This window comes from Bombus fervidus, chromosome 14 (assembly GCF_041682495.2).
Source record: "Bombus fervidus isolate BK054 chromosome 14, iyBomFerv1, whole genome shotgun sequence".
In the NCBI taxonomy this organism is placed as follows: domain Eukaryota; kingdom Metazoa; phylum Arthropoda; class Insecta; order Hymenoptera; family Apidae; genus Bombus; species Bombus fervidus.
In genome coordinates, this window is record NC_091530.1 from 110173 (window position 1) to 133291 (window position 23119).

General features: G+C 38.0%; 1 protein-coding gene across 10 annotated transcripts in view; it reads right to left on the minus strand.

Annotated features, from left to right (window-relative positions):
• The window catches only part of LOC139993925 (nephrin), a 110620-nt gene that overhangs the window by 37328 nt on the left and 50173 nt on the right, over positions 1-23119 (minus strand). For 9 of the 10 annotated variants that reach the window (XR_011801487.1, XM_072016097.1, XM_072016106.1 and 6 more), the window contains exon 3: positions 9244-9282. The exons of the other annotated variant lie outside the window; for it this stretch is intronic. Coding sequence is in view for 8 of the 9 variants with exons in the window: in XM_072016097.1 (XP_071872198.1) it covers positions 9244-9282 (39 nt within the window). In the remaining variant the exon portion in view is untranslated. The remainder of the gene's footprint in view (positions 1-9243; positions 9283-23119) is intronic. 10 annotated transcript variants of the gene reach the window in all.

Genomic DNA, 23119 nt, shown 5'->3' on the forward strand with positions numbered 1-23119 from the left:
GGATTACAAGCTACGAGGCGCGGTGAAAAGAATTGATCCCATAAAACAATAATTACGATATCGTTATTATTAATGGTTGCGTACGAATACCTTCGTTCCGATGAAAGACTAGCATTCTACGAATTTTCAATCGTTAGAAAAGAACTTTTAATAATCGAAGGTGAATGTAAATGTTAACTTTTAGGCGTTGAAAACAAAGCGAATAAACGTTATTAAATCTTTATCTGCAAAAATAATACATTTTTAACATTTCGGCTGCCGTGTGACAGGTCGGCTTGTCACATCCTGTCAAGCCCATTGTGCCGCGTGACATGTCGCGCGTCGTGCCGCGGCGCCGCGCCGTATCGCACTGGGGTAGACTGGAATCGAAAGTAACAATTCGACTTTGAAATACAAATTCGCAGAAAAACTACGAACAGTTACGAAAAAAACTATACTCGATGCGTTTGAACCATGGGTGTTCTATATTTCACATTGTAGTATAAATATGTGGAACTGATTGTGACGTACATATGTACATAATCTGTGATAATCTTTCGAATAATCAACGTTTCTGTTAAACAATAATATTTCGGATACTTAATAATCAATATCACAACTATATCACAAGCAGTATGACTTTTCGCTATTAGTACGATTTGTTACAGTTTGGTAGTTTTGTTTTGCGATCCTTTATACATGCGTATCGCAATATCGAAACCAACTAGTGATATAATTCTGCTGAAAAACATAAAAATAATGAAAAGTTTCTTGAATAAAAAAGATATCTGCCGAAATCTTAATTATTATATATGTATTTGTTGGCATATTTCAAAAAGGCTGTTTAATTCCACATTATACAAGCTTATTATTATACACGTATACTGTGTATGTATAGCTAAATATGTACACGATACGATCAATATAACCCTGTTTCTCAATTCCCTTTTTTTATAATTAACCACATAGGTAGTACTTTAATAGTGTACTTAAAAGCGACAAGATCATAATGTGCACAGTACGTGTGTATAAAGTATAGTTGGAAAATGTGTTTCACTTATATACGTTTATGGGCTATCAATGCATGTAACATGAAGCATATGTATGTATTAGGTTGTCCGAAATGTTTCTTTCGTTTTATGAGGAAATAATAGACGCACAACGTTTTTTGTTCTATATTATATTATTATATTTGTCGAATTACGTACGATCCATTTTGTTCTGTTGAGATAAACACTGTGACATTTCGCAGACTTGATTTCACGTTTGTACGAACGTGCACGTTTTTGTAAAAAAACACGTTTGCGAAAGAGAGACACTTTCCGGACAACCTAATATGTATGTATGTATGTATGTATAATGTATATTATTAAACGCAACGATTAAATCGTTTTACAAAGTGGAGCGTTTTTCGTGAAATTCGAAATTTACTTGCTGACGAGCAAGCAACGATGAATGGTCGCTGAGCAACGTATGTCTGAGCAGAGTCTGGTTAACGCGAACGAGAGTATTGTCAGAAGCTATGTAGCTGGCGATTTAGAACAAGGATCGCCGCCTTACCGGACAATCGTACCGAGGTTTCTCCTTAATACCCACATATATCTCGATTACTTTGCTGCTGTTTCACGCTATAAGCATAAAACAGCATAACCTTCTCGGCTAACGATAAGTCTACGCTGTTGTTAACTAAATCTGAAACCCAAGTCTAAAGAGACGAGTCCTTGGAGCCGAAAGGTACGGTACGTTATTTGTACAAGATTTCCCTAAGACCTAAGATACACGTATACACGTAGTAGGATATATTCGTGACAGTAAGATCTAGTAAGTTAACCACGAATCAGCCGCGGCTACTCAGCACGTTCTACCGTGCTGCAGCACGTTAAAATAAGTTTTGTTTTGCGCTGTTATTCCTTCGTGGTTCACTGTCGCAGCGAGCACGTTGTTTCGTTGCATAAAAGAAGCGAGTGTCAAGCCGACTCGCAGCTTTCCTCTTGTTCGTTAGACGCGGGCACAACATTTGAAAATCGCTTCTAGACTAAACAAAAGTCCATCGCTGTCTACCGTGTCCTACACAGCCGTTGACATCTTCCTGCGCTACGGTCAGCGTCACGAGTGTCCTATTCGTTTCTGTGGTTCCTGCGAATGTCTAAAAATCCTTTACTTCGCTGTCTTCATATAATTCGAACGTTGATTTCCTAAGTTAGCACGTTATACGAAATGTTATTTAAAACTTTAACTACACGTAGCCTCGAAAAATCTGCAGAAAATCTTCAGATTTTTATATATATATATATATATATATATACACACACATGGCACGTTTTATCTGTCATTAGCGATAATAATAGGTCTTTGAAGCGGTTCTATTTACTTTCCATAATGGCTGTCTATCCCTATATTACTTATATATATATATATATATATATATATATATATATATATATATTACTCCCTTATATTACAAGTTGCAGCGAAACTCATTTTCTTTGACAGTTTCTTTGCTTCGCTACCGTGTTTGCTTAATTCCATTCGAAATGCTATTATTCCACTTGCTAATCTTCGATCTTGTTGACTTCACGTTCAGATATGAAAAGTAGAATGATCAGCGTAAAACGATCGAGTATAGATTTCTAGCGACGAAATTGCGACGGGTTGGCAGTAAATCAAAGATATCAATTCTGGAAACGAAAGCGTACACGTTCAACTGCTCGATATACGATCAGCTATAAAACCTTGCTGTAACTACCACCTCGTGGCCGGGACAAAGGAATGAGACGTGCAGGTTGGCCAACGCCGTTCGAGAAAGGGGTGACTCGAGGATCGTGGAAAAGAGGTTTGGTAGAGACATAGGAAAACAAGACGAAACGCTGCAAATAGAGGAACGTGCCAGCAAAATGTGGACGAGAAGAATAAGAAGGATTATGGAGAAGAAAGGGAGAAGAAAGAGGGGAGGAAGGCCGGAGACGCAATGAAAAGGCATACGAAGGAGATCGCGATTCGGCGTGGCATGCGAAGAAATTTGGCCGCTCCAAACTTGAAAATCAAAGGTTGACTACGAAGTGCCGTACAACAGACACCCGGCAGAGGTTGAAGGGGGAAGGTGGGAGAGGTTAAAAGGAGGAGGACTCGACCGGTTGGACGTTCGTGGGTTGGCCGGTCGATTGGTTGGTCTCTTTTACTCTTTAGCGAAGCACAATGACCGCCTATTTGGCGATTCTTGGACCGTGCCGTCGTCGCCGCCGCTGCCGCCGCCGCCGCCGCCGCCGCCGCCGCCGCAGCCGCCGCCACCCTCGGTTTAACCTCCCCCTGACCTCTCTGTACCGGATGACTCAACCATCCAACCATCGCTACGACGTATATAACTTGACAAAGTGGAAGGAGTAGAAGGCATGTTTACAGCGGAAGACCTGCAAGTTTAGAATCCAAGTTTACAATCACAAACACGTTGCTGTACCTTCTCTTTCCTTGGTGTGAAAGAAAGAAAAGAGATTGCGCGTGTACTTTTGTTTCTCATACGATCGATTCTTTTGCTTATTTTATTCCGTATGTTCGTAGATTTTACCAATAATTAAAATATTAGCGGAGATATTCTCGCACGGCAATCGTCCATTCCAAATGGAACACTCGTCGAACTGTTGCCTGCTTTCTAGGCTAAATTCCCGTCTGCTCAAATTATTTGATTTAGGGTGAAACATGAATCTCGAGGTGGCACATGAATCCCGGAAGTGGGTTTCATGCGGTTCCTCCGTACTAAATGCCTAGTTGATCCGGTTTTGCGTGCTTTATGGAGTGCAGGACCGTGCATCACTGGACGAAGGGACGAACGTGAGGCGCCATATTTCCAACGGATGTAGAACGATCGTGACTTCGTATCGCAAATGAAATCACGTACTCCGGCCGTTTAACACGGAAACGTATTCTACGTAAACGATTCCGTCTGCCTACGAATAAGCGACGAGATACGATCTAACCCCTACACCGAAGAGTATTTCTATGAATGTATGCATGTAAATTCGATAACGTGTTGCGTACGCGTAGTCGAACCATAGACAGAGGCATGATCGCAAACTTGTACGGCACATACTCGCTGCATATGAATTTTCAATTAAATTTATTAACGAAACGTGCGATGACGCGTACATACGCGAACAAAATGAAAGACTATAGGAAATACGCCTAACGACAAACTATGCGCCGAAAGGCAAGACGAATCGCCGTTTGCCGTTTATCAATTCTACCACGAGTTGTCGTAAAAACGAATAGAACCGATGTTGTTTCGATGTAGGGAACACCGTTTCGAGACGCCAGAAGCTACTACAGACTTCGCCGTGATTTCTAACGATACTCTATTTTATTTCAAATGCAACTATTGTCGCGATCCTTACCACGTCCACACTCTGTTGCTGTCGATTTCAACTATCGTTATGCCGGTTGCTTATTGGCAAATAACTTAACTGTTACTCGTTTTTCTTGCTTTGGGTGTTGTTGTCTGCTATCTACAGAGTGCTTAAGGGTCCCTGGCATACAAAACGGTGAGTGAATAAGTGGATCGTTAGTACTACTGATTGTTACTGCTACTGATTGTTAGTAAAAGAGGCCCGAAGATAAAATTCCTTGTTGTCACTCGGGTGGTTGTTAGATCTCGTAGATGAACGATACGCTAAAAAGTTGACACCAAAGTTTATCTTAAATCGCCGCCCCATCGTCCCTTAGGGGTGGTGCAGCGAGGGGTTAGCGGTATAACCGAATTTACTAACTGAATTTAGCGCTACAGACGAAAGCTTGGATACGTTTGGCAGCTACAACACGAACCGGCGCTAGTCGCAATAATTCTGTTGTAACTGATATAGAGCGATCGTGTTGTTCAGTTACGTAATACGTTGGAATAGTATCTGATGTTGTAACAGTTCGTAATATTTAATTTTATATACGTGTACATATTTATCTCGAGTTACATATAGTATAGTAAGATATTGATTTATTGTAATTCAGTTGTAATGTAATTAACTCGTTCAAATTCCTGTAATTTTGAATATACGGATAGCCAAGCATTTATTTCAGTCTGTTTATCCAAGTAATTTTCATAATAAAAATATGACGATGAATTTCCAAGTTACAAGTAATAATAACAAACTCCGGTGAAATTTCTGTCAATCAAATTTCACCAATTAATCCTTCCGTTTCTCTCTCGACGTATCATAAGAACTGATGGTTGTATTGCACGCGGTTATCACGCACGATTACACGAACGCATTAAAAATCACACCAATTGAAATAAGTGTACGTCGATACGTGCTCAGCTATATATACGTATGTATTACATCTAACGATCGCATACATATACGTAAGATTATAGAGACTGGCTTCCATCGGACGAATAAATTGAAAAAAATAAGTCGTATATCGTTGATTCGATCGTACATTCGACAAAATAATTGTTTTCAATTTTTATACAGAAGCACTGCCATCGCGGTTTAAAATTTCAATATTCCTCGGCTGTGTTTCTTTCGCATGGCAGATTGATTTATACGGTACAAATACGGTGGAGAATGTTACAACGTACTCCGTCGTCGGACAGACAGATATCGTCAGACTAAAATCAATTGTAATCAGGACCAACGTATAAATCAAATCGTTCACGAAGGGGTAGAAAGCACTGTATAGCAGGTCGCTTCCTCTTGAATGATTTGTTACCAGTACACGCTTTAGGAAGCTCGGCATAGTGTCTTCCTCGCTTTTGTCCCCACCTCCTTCCGCAACTGTCACCGCTCTCCAAAGCCCATTACCTCACGAGGAGAGCCAGAAGGAAGGCTGGCTGCCGTATCTAGATACGACGCGAGGGAAACTTCTTTCGTATCCTTTCAACTTTCGGCCACGAGGAAACAATATCCATTGCGTACGTACACCGTGATATGAAACGATACCGTTGCGACGGATATTGGTTGCTACCGCTTGAAAGCATCCAGCAACCTACCTTTTTATAGCACCTGTCAATCGTTATTCTCGGATTTTATTTTCATTACTCTAAAACACTAAACAGTCTAAAGAGTCTTAGGAAAACTGTACCGTGTCTTGATACTGCTCGCCGATGTACGATATGTATAACAAACATGTACTTTTCTCTATTACGATAATACACGTCAAATTTCTAGGAATACGAGTACAATCATACGATATAAGTATATTAAACGCGTTACGTAGCGAGTCAATACGTTTTTACTCGATTTCTTAATTTGTGCTCGGGTAATTTCCTATTTATTACATTTATAAATCTGCCAGTACGTAGGAAAACTTGGATAAGGCACGTTTCCGTAATTCGCTGATTCAGTAGTTTCCATCGAAAAAGTTCGAACGATACGATACGATACGATACGATACGATACGATACGATACGATACGATACGATACAACAGCAAGAAATTTTGTTAGTTCCGTATATCAGCACAGGCACATCGCAGATAGGGTTTCCTAGTGTTTCGTGCGAACCCAGACCCAAACTCGGGACACAGGTGTTGTCTCGTTGAAATTTCATCTCTCTCTCTTAGAAACGAATAAATCTAGCTAGATCTGCCTGCACTCTCGCTATCCCTATTCAAACACTCTTAACATTTGCAAAAGTAACCCCTTTTTTACATATATAAATCGTAGAAATTACATTGGTCTACAGGTTCGGTCAAAACTCGGTTTCTTTCCTTATTCGCTCCGAATACTCGAATCGTCTTCAATCGTTGATTCTCTTTTACGATAGAAACGTACTTTGCTTTACGACTCGTGGCTCATATTTTCATAATCGCTTGTAGGAAAATTCTCTCCTTCTTGCAGAAGGAAATTCTTGATCGATAATTTCGCTCTAGAAAAATTAGAATATACCTTGGTTGGTATTCAAAATTCAGTCAATTCGAAGAGCAGCTAAAGGATAGTTGTGGCTGAAATTAGCCGTGCAGAAGCTAATAAACCCGAATAGTCGTGAAACCACGATTACCGACTGCATCTCTTGCATTTTGCACGAAATTCAATGAACTTGGATATACGTAATATAGATAATTATGTATCGCGGTCCGATGCCTTCGCTACACGGGGCGAGAAGAGGAGAGAGAGTGAGAGAGAGTGAGAGAGAGTGACGAGGGGGAGAGGACAGCGAGATCTAATACATATATTCACAGTGAATACATACTGTTCCTTCGAGAGTTACTCTGTTCGAACGTTTTCTTGAAACGATATCTCGTTTGCTTTCTAGTCGCGGAGAAATTTTACGCCCGAGCGGTCATCTTGGAAGAACAGCGCGGCGATCACGCGACGAGTGCACATCGTCGGACGTCGCGTCGCGTCGCGTCGACGATACTGACAATGGTTGTCGAGAATATCGCGAATGTTTGCCGTCCCGCAACAAGCAACGAGATTTGATACTCGAGGCGTCAGTCGAGCGACAATCTTGTCGTCGTCATCGTTGCTGCCGTTCTTCTCCAGAATCGCTTCGTGAAGCAATTTTTTACGAATATCCCTTTCAAGAATATGCGTATATACGTATATTTATTTATTTAATTTTCCCCGTCGCCTTGTCACCTCGTCGCCTAGAAAATAATAAATAAACTTGGTTTACGATTTACATAGCCTCCTACGCAACACGCATACAATCATTCGTTGTCCGTCTCTTTTATCCTTCCGTGTCGTTGTCAAGAAATGTCGGTAATTATTTAAATGTTCCTTATTTAAATGTTATTTATTTAAATGTTATCCTCCACGCCGATTTCAATGATTTTTTAGTGCGTTATAAAACTCGACATCGTTCGTTTGGAACAACGTTTCTCCTCTCGCGTAAACGTCGGACCGCTACGGTGAACTCTGCCTATATCGTCGACATAATCCTGCGTCCGTAACAGCGTATGCGTTAGTATTGGTTGTCGGCCGCTATACGGCCAATACTGACGCACGATTATAGGCAAAATTTACTAAGAGAGCAGAATATTTTCTTGAGAGGAAGATATAGTTCCAAATGTTGAAGTTTTACGACATATTCAAAAAACATCGAAATCGGTCTTGAGGGTAAACTTCTAAATAATTAGCGAAATATTATATGACAGTAGATACGACATTGAAATATAATTGTGAAACCTAGTTTCTGATTTTTAGTAACAGTAAAGTAGAGAAAAGATTCATATAAATACATGTCAGATACGATGTTGGTTTCAAACTACAGTTTGCTTCGTGTTGCAATAAATAGATCGTACAGGTTATAGTTCCTTGCATTTAAGGCTGGGATCCACTCGATTACGAACAAAATTGCTTAAAAGTTGGTGCATAACCCAGCTTATTCGATAACTTATTCGAGCCGGGACAAATTCTACGATCCATGATAAGTTGTGTGGTGAAACGATAAGACGTATAGTTTCTCACCTACCTTCGGAAAAATTTCTCGCTATCGTGCTCATCATCGATTTAATGTATAAATAAAACTAATAATGTAAATTGATAGGATAAGAAGCGTTTCGTGTGATTAAAGTAATCGATTTCTGCAAATATATCATACGCTATAATTAAACGATATAAGGATCGTTCGTAATGGTTAATTTGGCTGAACGCGTGTACAAACATTTTCACGAAATGTACGTGTATAACGTACAAAAACATCCTGCTAAAAGAAGATGTGATAATTTGTAATATTTTGATGCGGTGAAACATTCAACGTATAGAAGAAAAATGGGAAATGTTATACATAATTTTTAGATGTCGTCAATTTTCGAATTGCAGTTCGTACTTTGTATTAATACGTCTACGTTGAGTATAAAGTAATAGAATTGTTGTAACATGTATGTAAAATAAGAAAATTTCATACGAGAATTTTCTGTTACACATCCGTCGATTATTCCCATCGATTTTACACGGATCATTTCGTGAGAACATTTCGTATGTTAACAACATGGCATTAATCTAATCGCATACATAGATACGGAAAAGAAGTTAGCATGGTTAAATGATGATCGAAACGCTAAAGGGAGAGAAGACAAGAGATAAACGGGAAAGAGATAGCCGATACATAGACAGAAAAATACACACAAAGCAGGAAATGAAAATGTACGATCGTTATACGCATATACATATGCTATATGTTTAGATATTCCGATACGTAAGGATATAAATATAGCTATAGTTATGGATAATATGAATGGAAACATAGAAATGTGGTTGAAATTACGGCAGACTTGGAAGAAAAAATCTACAGACTATGTATGTAATTGTAATTGCAAAGCAAACAAACCAACCAACCTCCACGGTAAGGCCTAGCAGAAAATGTTCGCGGGCCTCCTGTAACAAAAATATATATAAATCATAAGAAATTATCTGAGCACGGAAGGAAATAACGTATTTGTCTCTGATAATTGATATTTACTATAGTCTATTAGGATCTAATATTCGTATTACTAATAGAGGATGTATTACTAACAACACGACACGATAGACATTTATAAAGAGAGGGGAAAGGAGATCAAGGTAAATCGATTTACTGGTTGAACGCTAAACTTGCAGAATGACGAGCAAGCAATGAACTATGTACTTTGTCTATTAAATTACAATCACTTGGAAATATAATATAACGAAAGCGGAAAATAGTATTAAAATTATTTTGTATCGAATCAAATAAAGTGTTGGAAGGAAGGAGAAACAAAATACCAAAAAGAGACAACTCCCAGATTCGTTAACTCGGAGTGAAAAATTCAACGAGAACGAAAAGGTAGTCACACTGTCGTTTGACATCACCATAGGCACCACGCGCAATATGTCAGCGATCATGCTTGGGAATTGGGTACGGTTGAATCTGGTAATGGGTACCGGGCGTGAAATAAAGTTTGCATCGCAAACTCGACGTTCGCAGTGATTAACCGACGCCGGAAACGGAAAACGGCTGAATTTAAAAAAACCAAGTCGTTCAATTTTCCTGCTAACGAAAGTGAAACAAGATCGATATTTAGTTTAGCGTGTAATAACATGGTTATCGACGTGGTTCCGAGTGCTTCCGTTTCAAATTTTTAAATACTCTCATACTCGGAAGGAAACACAAAGGCGTTTTAACATTTGTTTTCAATTTAAAGTTTATTTCAGTATTTCCCCTCGTATTATCTCTCCTGCGTCTCGCTTCTTTCGTCAGAAGCAAATTTACGAACAGTGTAAATTTTTCGATCCAAGTAAATTAAAGGTTAACCGATTTCTACGTATTTCCATTTTATTGCGAGTTGAGTATGAGATAATCACGATGAAAATAGAAAGAAAGAGAATCACCAAAATAAAAAGAAAGTGTGTGATGACATGACAAAGATCCTTTATCTTATACAGTATATACGTGTGTATGTACATATATACATATACACGTACAGATTATTAGTACGCGGATGTCGCAGTTTTAAATGATCAAACTGTAGCGGTATGTTGCACGAGTGGAAAGTGCGGTAGGAAAAAAGTGTTATTATATAAACACAGGTCTGTGTCACCGTACACTTTCCGTCGTTGTCTCGTAAAACAAAATAAGCATGAAATTCGCAGAGTGATAAACTCAATCTGCCTACAATGTCAAGCTAGTATATTTCAAAGGGAGGAAATTTTGAAATGGAAACGTAAAGACGTAAACGGCGAATGCATACTAATTCGCCCGCTCATCGAAAATCTCGTCGTAACGGCATATTCCATATAAACATCCACGACATTGTTACATTATTTTGCGTATCAACGACGAATTCCGCTCTATCGTCCTTAATTTTCATATTTCTTCTGCAACTTTTTTGCAAAACATTTTCAGACCTACGTTTATATTCGTTGTACCTCGTTTCTACCCGTAGAACATGCTGCTGTGGTTTGATCATTTAAAACCGCGACTCCCTGCATAATATACAACGCGTATTATCGTGGAAATTCTTAAGAAAATTGAAACTTTGAAATTATTAGTAACAAAGTCAGTGGCGATGCAGTGAATAAAATTTTACATGCGAATCTTACGAGCGATAAGCCGATTAATTGTTTTACGCGATGCCTGGAGGTTTGCGCGTAAGCGTATATTGCTAATTAATTACTCGATAACATTCATTCACTTTCTCCGTATTTGTAAGCATTAATCGATTCAAATCGTCGATCCGTTTCGTTATTTCTTTATTATTCCGCTCTTATTATTACTTATCGATGAATTCTTCATTTTATTATCGTTTCGAGCTATCGCCTCGTGTTTGATCGACTCGTAAGATGCGTAAACGGGAGAATGGACAAGAAAGAAGGTATAGTTGTGTGTGTTGTATCGAAGAATCTCACAAGTACGAAAAGATGATGAATGGGAAAAGTGTCTGATTAAGAGTCGTTTGCAATATGTGGCGATTTGCGATATAACGTCAATGTCAATGTCAACGTTAACGAAACTGCAGTGTGGGGAACACACTCTTTCTCTCTCTCTCTCTCTCTCTCTCTCTCTCTCTGTAGGGTGCAATGTGCACCTACGTGGCAAGTTGCCGTTATCTAAGACAAAGACGATGATGCTGGTCGGAGGTTCCATAACACTTGAAAACAGGTGGCGTTCTCTCCTATTATTGTCGCAACTGATACAGGCAACGGTCGATTGCCATATACGAGAAGAAGGAACGAAGGTGGCAAACCGACCTGAATTTACACGGTCGAGTTATTAATTTTCGCGCTAGAATACGTACATATTGGATACGTATACATATACATACGCGTGCACATGTATGTATTATAGTATCGGGAATACTACTTAATAATTAAATGATGGTTTATTTAAGAATATATGGATTGATACAAATGTTGATTAGACGCGAAACGATGGTTATTTAACATGAACTAATCGCAATAACGTACTATACTTTAAATAACTCAATAATTAATTTGCAACTCTCGTCACAACGGATCCAACGCTCTCGCTCTCTCTCTCTCTCTGTCGCGCGCGCGCGGACCACACTCTTTAGACAACAATAGCAACACTATCTCGACAACTAGCTTCTCGATTCACACTCTTTGACTTCTCCACTGACACTGACTGTGAATTTGTCTCTCTGCCTTAGCATCCCTTTTGTCCCTTTGTCTTAGTCTCACCACGCACGTGTTACGCAACCGCTCGTGGCCAGAGTCAATCTTTTTTCCACGAAACTCTTTAGTTAGAGGTCCGACGACACGTTGATGGGCCTGTCGGCATCTCGGCTCGCGACAATGTTTATGGTTTACCCGATATTTTTAGGCCTTTTTGTCCACGATACTACAGTATATTTATCGGTCAAATCTTAAAGTGCGTAACATTGCGTTGAGAGTGACGCAGTGTTCACTCGCGAGGTATACACGAGTGGACGCGTATCTTTCAAACTATTAAAATCTCTTTCAACAACAAATATATATTTCTTTATTCTTAATATCGTGTGTATCCCTATTTTCTGGACAAATTTTATCACGAAAAGTATAATTTTTAGCAATATAAAATGATAAAATGATAAGTAGGCAACACGTATCAAATCCGCGAAACATAGTAAAATCGATGATTCTACTCTGTTACTGGTACGTAAACATGGTAGTAATGTTATACCAATAACACGTTTGATCAGTATCTGTCGTATTGTATGTCTTGTACACGATATTTATTCTAAAAAAGAAGTTGGTTAATAAAAATGTATGTGTATTAAATAAGTGGTACACGTAATTAACAACAGGCGTTGGCATATGGCGTAATATTTAATAATAATATAATAAATAATATATTCGTAAGATTAGTTCCTAGAAAAACAAGTTACAAGCACCGAACCTTCAAAGTACGAACAACAACGGAATATTTGAATCGCGAAACAAATTCCAGAATCGAATATGGAAAATCATTCGTTAGAGTTAGTTGCCACGGTTGTGTGAACGTCAGAAAACTTGTGGATAAACGAGATTACAAAGACGTCTGAAGATAATATCGCTTAAAAATAGCGAAGCAATTATACACGTAATATGGTAGGAAGAAATCTCGAACGTAATCGTACGTGTCAATGCTTAAATAACCGAGCTGAGCTCCCTTCCCATGCGCTTACCTTCCGCGGCATTTCTAACGAAATGCTAAAATAGTACCGCTAAAGCGTTATATTTACCAGACATACATACGTGTATATAAAAAATAATAGAAAATTTGTTCTCTTCTCTTTTCTTCTTTCTATGCCGTTACGACTTCGTTCGAAGTATTTATTTCTTCAGAATTGCACGATCAATCAATAATGTCAATACCATAACGGGGTACTCCACTTTCCTAGAAAGTTCGATAATTTAAACCGTTTACTGGTACCCTATACTTGCTTTGAGCTTTGATTAATGATACGTCAATGAGCGCCTCACTTTATACATACGTCACATATTTCTGCTATGACATAATTCCATTCTAACTGACGTTTATCGAGTTTTCTTCGATACATACGCGATAACAGAGAATTAGAATCAGCAATATAAGCGATAGACTCCAAGTAATTATTCCATACATTCTCCCTTTTCCCTTTTTTGTCCCTTGTTCTTCTTTTCTTTTTTTTTTCTGCTTCTTCTTCTTCTTTGGGGTCGCCATTTTCTTTAATTTCTACGAAACTACTTTGACCTGGCTTTTAGAAATTTTACGTACAATTGTTATTATATCGATATTACAAATACACTATAACTATATATATATGTAATTTATAATAGCAGTGGATACCAATATAATAAAACAAATAATTATTTGTCTCGTTATGTGACATCTAATACGTTGCAGGTTCTATCATGTATGAATAGAAATATTTGTCGAACGAGCTTTCGAGTCCTTTCGTACTACAATAGTTCGGTGGTGCACGTCGAGTGTATTCTCAAGCTAGGAAATAGTGGGATGGGAAAAAGTTAGTAATCTCGAGGAACACCACTGTATGTCGTCGCATTTCATTCCAACGTTTATGAAGAGCAGGCCTTTTTCTTCCATTCTCGTGCGAACGTACTCCCTCCGTCGTTATCATTCCGAAGCACCGCAACCAGTTGGCCCTAATCCCAACTCGTACCATCGACTATCATTTTATTTCGATTCGTTCTACTCTTGACTCGAGCGTCGAGTGGTAAAGTTTTTCGATTTAGCGAGAGCGCAGAAACACAGAGGGGTTGCTTCGTGTACACGCAACCAAGGTTTCAGGCACACGGAGAAAGAGATATAAGTAAAAGTGGCACGAACATACTGCAGTATGTATATACCGTGTATATGTATGTATACCGTTGCAGATTTTAGGCGCCTGGTGTGAGAGACACGGGACGCTTAAGTAGCTAGAATTTCAGTCTTGTATCCTCAGACGTACTATTCGCGAGTATAAATACCTACCTTATCAATTTTAAAAGTTTCGTTTAATCGTAATGTTTCATATCCGAGCGTCATTTGCCTATAAACCATTAATCAGACATACCTCTGCAAAACACACAATATATATTGTATATTATATTCGGCTAAAATAATTTTCACTCTAATCGATGCATTTTTCTCACAATCGATTGATCAATTTCATTATCGCAGACTTATATTTGATACGATGAGATCCGTAATGCGGATTTCCATAAATAACAAGGATGATCTATTATTTGAAGCGTTTGTATGCATTTTACGTTTGTTTGTTATATTTTATATTTCCGACGCACAACGTCTTACATTGTCGCGCAACAGGTTTCGTTTGCATTTGCCCACCATCGTAGGCTATTTCTTTGTTAATTCCACTCTGATCGACTCGATTACAGGTGGTAATATCCTTTTCTCGTGATCGTAACTCCAAATTACATAATATCATAAGACAAATTTAAACCATCGATTATCATACAACATGCACTTTTCCAGTGTTCTTATACATCCCTTCGAAACAATGCGAGACGACAATCTCTGTTGCTTTATGATTTCGTAAGTCGCTCAGAGTCTGTTCACTTTCTTTACCTTGTTTGTTTGAAAGAAACACCGATTAGTGGTGGAACGAATTAGTTTCGTTCGAAGGCGTTTTTCAAGTCAGAACATTGGGCGTATTGCTGACGATTTGTCTTTCGAACGTGTGTATTCATCGTCCTCGACAATAAGGCAAATAAGGTTGTAAACGCATTTGCAAAGAGTTGGTTAACTCTTGCGTAACGGTTCACTCGCTCCAGTACCGGAGCCTATTATCGTTCGAAGCCTCGCATCCGTATTGCCCACCCCTTTCCCCTCTAAAACGCATTAAAAGCGCATGCAACGGTGTACAACAGCGTACAGGGTACCGCAGAAGCATACCGAGTCAAATTTTCCTATCTTGGATCAAATTTATCGGTCATGATGTCAAACAGACTAGCACTCGGGTCTGTCGCATTAGAATGTCGCATATGATATTTGATAAAGGAATCGTATCAAATGCAATCAGAATCTGTGTGTGTGTGTGTGTGTTTATGCGTACGCGCGTGTGTAAGAACGTACACAGGCTTGAAACGATTGCTGTGACCAACCTGGTTCTCGTCACCCTCGGCTCTTGCAAAGAGATAGCAAAAACGCTCGAGGATGCCGTAAATTAAGCCCTCTTGCCTTGCTGCGTGTCGGACCGTGGACTAGCGGGCCCCAACGATTTTGCTTTGCTACTGCGATGCCTAATTTTGTATACTGGATAAAACGTGGCGTTTTGGATGGAATCGAAGTGCGTTTGTATAAATTATAGATTATATTCCGCCGAGTTTCGTTTACGCGTATGTCAAGATAATCGTTTGTTACTTCTCAGGACATTACACAGAATCATTCGTTCGTTGGAAGCGTTCCGTAAGCGGCAATAAAATGTTATTGATTCAAAAATCCTTCGGCACTTGATACGACCATTTGTATATTGCGATTACAACGGCGTAATAATGATATTACTATGTTCAAATAATCGGTAAAATTTAATAATAACAATCACGATACAACGAGACAAACAATAACCATAAATAATAAAATCGATTATAGAAAAAACTAACTTTAGATATTTAGAATTGTGTCGTTCGTTCTGATTGCTTGCACGAGATGTACCGACTTCTTGGCTTGGAGACAAATGAGAGAATGCCACTGGCTCGATGCGTATGTGCGCAGAGATTGTTACCATAGTTGCGAATTATACATATTTCTTCGAAGAACTTTCATATATCGTATTATACAAGCTTTATTATTCAATGTGAATAAGTAAAATATATTTTGAAAGTAAGAATAGTAAGAACCGTACAATCGAACGAGCCTGTACTCTATGCAATTAATAGGAATATTTCCTTTTATTTCAAATTTTTCTCATAAATTTGGGAACATGTTTTCTATTATACTAAAACGTTATCCTTATTTCGCAAATATTTCTATATATCGTATATCTGACATATTTCTCACATCATGGCTCTTTATCTTTAGCTCGCATACACATTAAAACTTCTGGCATAGCTCAGACAGTTTCTTTCGTAGTAGCGATATACTCTTATTCCACCTATATACATACACATATACATACATGTATGTATACATATACACACACACACATACATACATACATACATACATACATATATCTAGGATAGCCGGGGGGTGCTAAGATCTTGGTCGTTGTCCTCGACCTCGTTTCCCGGATGTCATGAGTCTCGACGGAGTGCGACGTTGTCGACGTCGTTGCCCACAGTATCACCCCCTTTGGTAATCTTTTCCTTTTCCTCGCTGTTCATTTATATTTTCCTTTTTCACTCTACGCATTCCTTTACCCGTATACACACAGACTTTTTTTTCTTCTTCATTTATTCCCCTTCTTTTCTCAAATTTTAGCTTTTCCTCTTTTGTGTATATATGTATGTACATATATGTATGTTTTCGTAGGTTGTTCTATCCTCTCGCAATTCTTTTACGATTCTTGGATTCTCCTCTATTCTAGTTCTTTCGTTCCTTTATTTTGTAACCTAGTTGTATTTTTTTACGTTTCCACTCATACTTCTGCTTTTTCTATATGTATATGTACTACATATTCTTCCCTCGACATCGTACCAATCCCCGCTTGCTCCCTGTCGCACATTCTCTCCACTCCGCTCTCTGTCTTTCTCTCTCTCTCTCTCTCTCTCTCTCTCTCTCTCTCTGTCTCTCTCTCCTTCCATCTGTCTCCATCGAATAATTAAGGCCATTGGCCGCGAGGTCGACGAGCAAACCGCTTCGACGTCATCACCCTCCTCCTTTTCTACCCCTTTTATTCTTCTCTTCCGTAGCTGGGGGTGAGATTAATCTTAATTTTCGTCGAGCCATAATCTTTAATTAAATCGCCATTGATCCGCAACTGCCAGACCCCACCTATCGGGCAGCCGATACCGAAACAGAGTGAAAAAAATGAAATAAACGATAAAAAGAGAAAAAGGAGTAAAGGTGGAAGCATGTGGCTGAGTACAAAGAGATATCAATTTCACGATTAAAAGCACAAGGTCTAATTATCAATTTGCGATCTAAATAATTAACGGTGTTGAAAGAATCCTCGTGAAATCTTGCTCGTTCGAAAATCGTTGCTCCGGATACACGTATACCTGTAAATCGTCCCTGCCTTGATCGTTTCTTCATCGTCTCGAATGAAATTGACCCACGAAAAAAAAAAAGAGCAGCTCCGCGTTTATGGATAAACGCGCGAACCCTTGTAAATAGACTTCGATAACTGGTTTAGCGCTTTTGATGAAAACCCGAGAAAACAATCCTTCTTTAACGAACTACAGCGTTTATCAGCATTCTAAGGGACAGCAAAAGGAGAGAATATTTTAAATTAGATAATTTAAATAATTTATGGATAATTTGCTACAACAATTATAATTATGATTATTTTATAATTATTATGCGATGATTTTAGAAGCGGAAACTTGTCGGCCTCGCTCGCGTACTATATTACTTGCTAAAAATAAAAACTAAAAAATAAACTGAATGACATTGTACCTTGTGTTAATATGTTAGTTATATTTTAATATTTTGGTTTTGAAACAGATACGAATAGTGAAATAAACAGGATAGTTACTAATATCTGGCATTCTACCCCGTATAGGGCAGTGCTAGTTATATACATACCTATGATATGCGAGCGGAAACATATATACGTATATAGCGAAACAAGTACCGTTTGAAAATTACAAGCGATCGTGCTAATATGTACCTCAGTGCTTGTTCCTTTCACATTTTTATACCATGGAAGTAAAGTTAAGAAGTAAATTTAGATATTCGTCGATTAAATAATAAAAACGTTTATCGCGCTAATGAAGAACGGAGAAGCGGTATTTTATAGTAAAAATTAGCTATTGATAAGCGTAACAATAAAAATATCTATTTAATAATTGATCAGTCGAAAAAAAAGTAACAGTTTGCAGAGAACTCGATATAGGAAGAATTTAAAAGATTATGTTTATAATAGAGATAGAACATATTTTGACAAACTGTAAATTTCGTTACAAAGAAATTAGTTGTGGAAGGAAATTTCTTAAGGTACCTCTTTACTCCATTTTCATCGGATTCTCTTATCGTAAAATGTCACAGTTACTTTGATACAGATTAGGACATGTGCAATATCCGCCGTCAAAGTAAAAAGTGAACGGCGCGTAACAACTTATGTGTGTGTGTGCGCGCGCGTGCGTGTGCGTGTGTGTATGTGTGTATAAATGTATAAATTAGTAAGTAGCATGAATATCCATTATGAAATAAGATATGTAACAAGGGCTGACAAGCTCGGTAATTTTCAACGTTGTAAAGTTCATTCGCACAGTCTCAAAGGGGGAGTAGGTATTATCGAGAGAGGTAAAATCTCGCTCCACGGCTGGGCAGGTACGAATACCAGATCTCTGTACTGAAACAATATCCTGATGCAAAGACGAGATCGCGTTTCGTGTTTCTATCAACGGCTTTACATTTTAGGGGGAAGAAACGGAAACACGAGGCATAGTAGACCTTAAGCACGGCAGGAAACTAACACCTAATCTAACATTCCAATCCAAAAGCTATGGTCGTCTTTACCGGTAGATACCACCGGAAGGAATTGTAATTAAGGCTGATTCGAACGTGCTCGCGGCACGATGAAAATCTCGCTGCCTGGTACCTTGACTAACTCGATTAAGTAGTTACCTACTCTTGTTGTTAGTACAGAGATAAATCTTGAAAATTCATCGTCCCTGATGGTAGTCACGTTTCTAAGTCTCTATACCTGACGGTTTATACACCCATGGGGCCCTATCTTATTTAAATACAGTTCCGTTTCCTACAATTTTCTACGATTTCGCAAATTCTATCGTAAACCTCCTTAACTCGCGCTAATTAACCGTAATTTCGGTATTTTTTAGATAAACATGAGAGAAGTGCGCGACAATTTCTACGATACCATGTATGTATATAAAAAAAATTTGTTTAATTTGCTACTATTAACGTAAATACGGACTACTAGTGCAAGCGTAAAAGAACGCTACACATTGTACAGAAGATATTAAGCGTTTGTTGCTTTACGATTTCACAGACTAGGCTGAAATTCTAAACCTTGTAACATTATACGCTCGTTCGGCTATTCTTCCTGGTCAGAAGTTGTAAAACAACTTTCCTTTTATCATTTTATTTAATACTTTGATGGAATAAAATATTAAAACTGAATAAATTTTTTCCACGTTGAGTCTTACGCATAACCAGAAGAGAGAAGAGACGAGAAGCTCGAGGGTTGATTTCATCCATTCAAAATGAATCTCCATCGGAAAAGATTGTTTCTCGTACGCTTGACTACTATAACCTACTTGCCTACACGGCCACCTAAGGTTTCATTAAAATCAGAATTTTCTTAATTAGGTTGTTCCCCCTATATTATACGTATATTTTAGGTATAATGTTATATGTGTAATATAAATATGTCCCGAAGATGGAACGATAACGCGTAGCGAATTCTTTTATATATACATATAAGTCCGTTTGGCCTTAGTTTTCGAGATATTCGCAAGAAACTGCCGGTATAGTTACAGTGAATTCTGTTTATAATTGTGCGTCCGTGACAGCGTATGCGCCAGTATTGGTTGTTGCCGGCACTCGATTGATCGCACGATTCTAGACAGAATTCACTGTAACGTTAGCGACAGCTTTCTGCGACCGTTGGTTATACGTATAGATTTAAAAACGCTGATTTCTAGAACGCGTTCGAAGACGATCGAAACCTAGGTAAGCTGGATGAGATATCGGCAATTACCGATCGACTCTGAAATCTGTTACTAACAATATTCCAGACTGGGGGGCCGTCCATATCGATCATACTGATCGAATACATTGCTCTTCCATGCCTCTTCGATATCACGAAATCTCATATTTAATTGTAGTATCTAAATTTTACGCACCGATTAATATCGTGATCAAAAGCCACTGATCAAAGTAAATCAATTTCTTGTGGACGTAGCATGTTCTGATGGCAACAAACGAGGTATTACCGAGGGCATTATCTCCGGCTCAACGAACGAAATAACGATTGTAGAAGAGAAGCGGGGGGGGGGGGGGAGAGGGAGGGAAGAAAAGGATGGATAAGCAGAAAACAACTTGATACCGATAAAAATAGAAAAATACGTTTCAGAGATCAGTTTCAAAATGATACGCTATTTCATCGAATGTTCGCCGTATACATATAGATGGCGTACGGTAATGAAAAGAGGATACCTATTACATGTAGAAAGATGGATCAGAAAACGATACTACGTCTTATAGCCCTGTATTACATAGAAATAGCTTAATTATACGGTGATATAGACGGCCGCGAACCGTATCGAAACATTTATAATTTCTCGCCGTAGGAAATAGGAAACCAGTTTGTAACTCAACATTATGCGAAGCGGTCTAGCCTGCGGCTTCAATTCCTATGAATGAATATGCGAGGAGTCGTAGTTGCTGCATTTATTTGCATTTCGTTGTTTACATACGTTATATCAATATCATCGTTTGTTTAGCTCTCGGTATTCTCATTTAACGAATACAGTACAAACAAGATAATAACCGATCGATAAGATAAAAAATACATCTCGTAACTTTCGAGTTGGATATGAACTCGATAGTCTTTGACCGATTTGCTCAACTTGATTTTTTTATTGATTAAATCTTTCATCGTGCAAAACCATCTGTAACGGACGAAGATGGATACACGCTAATGCGGTATCGATTTATCGAATGTTTTTCAACTTTGTCTTTCGATTCTATAATATTATCATTTAAACTTATAATATACATGATATAAATAATATATACATTTTACATACATGTATGCGTGAATTGACAGCACATACATATACGATGTATAAACATAATAATGTATAAACGTAGCACAGTTTATATTATATTTATAACGACGTTTATGTCATCGTGTTATTACACTAACGATTAGAATGTTAGAATGATTCTCGCTTGAACGTTCAAACGTTTCGCATCCAATTCTTGGAAGTCGTAGAATATATTTTCCATATTTTAGCTTCTCAATTTACTATCTTTGCTTGATCTTCTTTGCGTATGCGTGTTGATGTTTTAATCGGAAAAAAGGTCATGCAAAAGTCTTCGTTCCTCTCATACTCGAGTTGTTTTGCGAAGATTGAAAATTTTGAAAAACTTGTTTAACCACGCTAGTGTTATCCTAATTGCGTCTGTTATTTTTATCGTTTACTTTCAATTATGATTATAAAGTACGAAGAGAAAGCTTGTAAGAATTTATACTCGTCGAGCCGATGTTCGTTCAACCGATGTTCGAGTTCGAATTCGAGTACGCTATTCGTAAGTTCGTCAGTGGTCTGTATCTTGTAACTTGGTAATTTGCACTAAAACGGGAAATATCTGAAATAGCTATTGAAATACATACCGTTTTTCTTTTTACTTTTTTATTTTTACTTTTTTTTTTTTTCACTTTTATAGCAACACGGAGGTATTGTCGCGGTTAACCTATGTAATCCCAGTATAGACTGAACACTAAATATTCTATACGTTATCGGATGAGTTTTCTTCGTATTCGAAAGATACATGCAGTATCGCTTCTTTTTGTTTTTACCGATAAGGATTCGCTTTTATCCATACCGAATAAGGGCTTAAATTTTCCTTTACGTAACTATATTTTCATATCGATTAAACCGTTCAGATGAAATATTCATGTAATATGTCGTAACTGTAAAGTTTCGTCGCACATATACAAGCTGCAATATATACAGCGTATAATATATACACTTCTGTTTGCCATTTTAAAAAGCAAAGAACAAGTTGCCTTCATGCAGATTAAAACAGTTACTATAAATGTGCTTTTATACGGGGTGTCCCAGCCTTTTCCGACCACACTTTATTGGTATATTGTATGGGTACGAACAAGGAAGAAAAACGCATACCACCTACACACGGAGGCTATGTATATGTATATACGTATAACGCTCTGTTTATAAAATTTCTGTTAGAAATGCAAATTTTGCGTGCCTTTTTGCAAGTGAAAATGTTCAAAACGCAAAGAATAAATAAATTGAATAAATGTGTGCAAGTGCGTGGGCGGTATTTTGAACGTTTGGTAAAATGAATTTTAAGCGTACATTAAGCGCGTATATGTTAGCATGTTACGTTGCGATGTTACTTGCAAGTTGCTCGAAAATTTTTCGTCGTAAGCGTTAAACTATGAAGGGTAAAAAGAAAGCTTTTGAGTACATATTGCTAGGATCGATAACGACTATCTACTTAACAAAACGTTAATACGCTGTTCTACTTAATAAAAAAAAAAAAGAAAAAGAAAAAAAAAGAAAGATCGATGTCCGTGCTGCAACTGTTTTATCGATGAAAGACGCCTGGTTTATAGTATCGTTTCCATAAATTCTAGTCAGGTATCCACAATTCTCCGTGTTCAGGACTCGCTTTATTTTTCTTTTTTCTTTTTTGCAATATTTATGCAAAATCATAATCGAACGAAAATCAATCGATTCGTATTATCACTGACAATTTCAAGATATAATTTGGAAGGCGGTCTTTCAAACATTCTATATTCAACTTGTTACGTATTCGATGGAAGTACTTTTCATTTTTTATCGAACGTATCGGTTAAACTGCGACTTGAATTCGTGCCAGACCACAAATTCGGAGGATTTCTGGTTACTCACTTTTATATCGAACAGTAACGTGTAACTTTTTACTGTA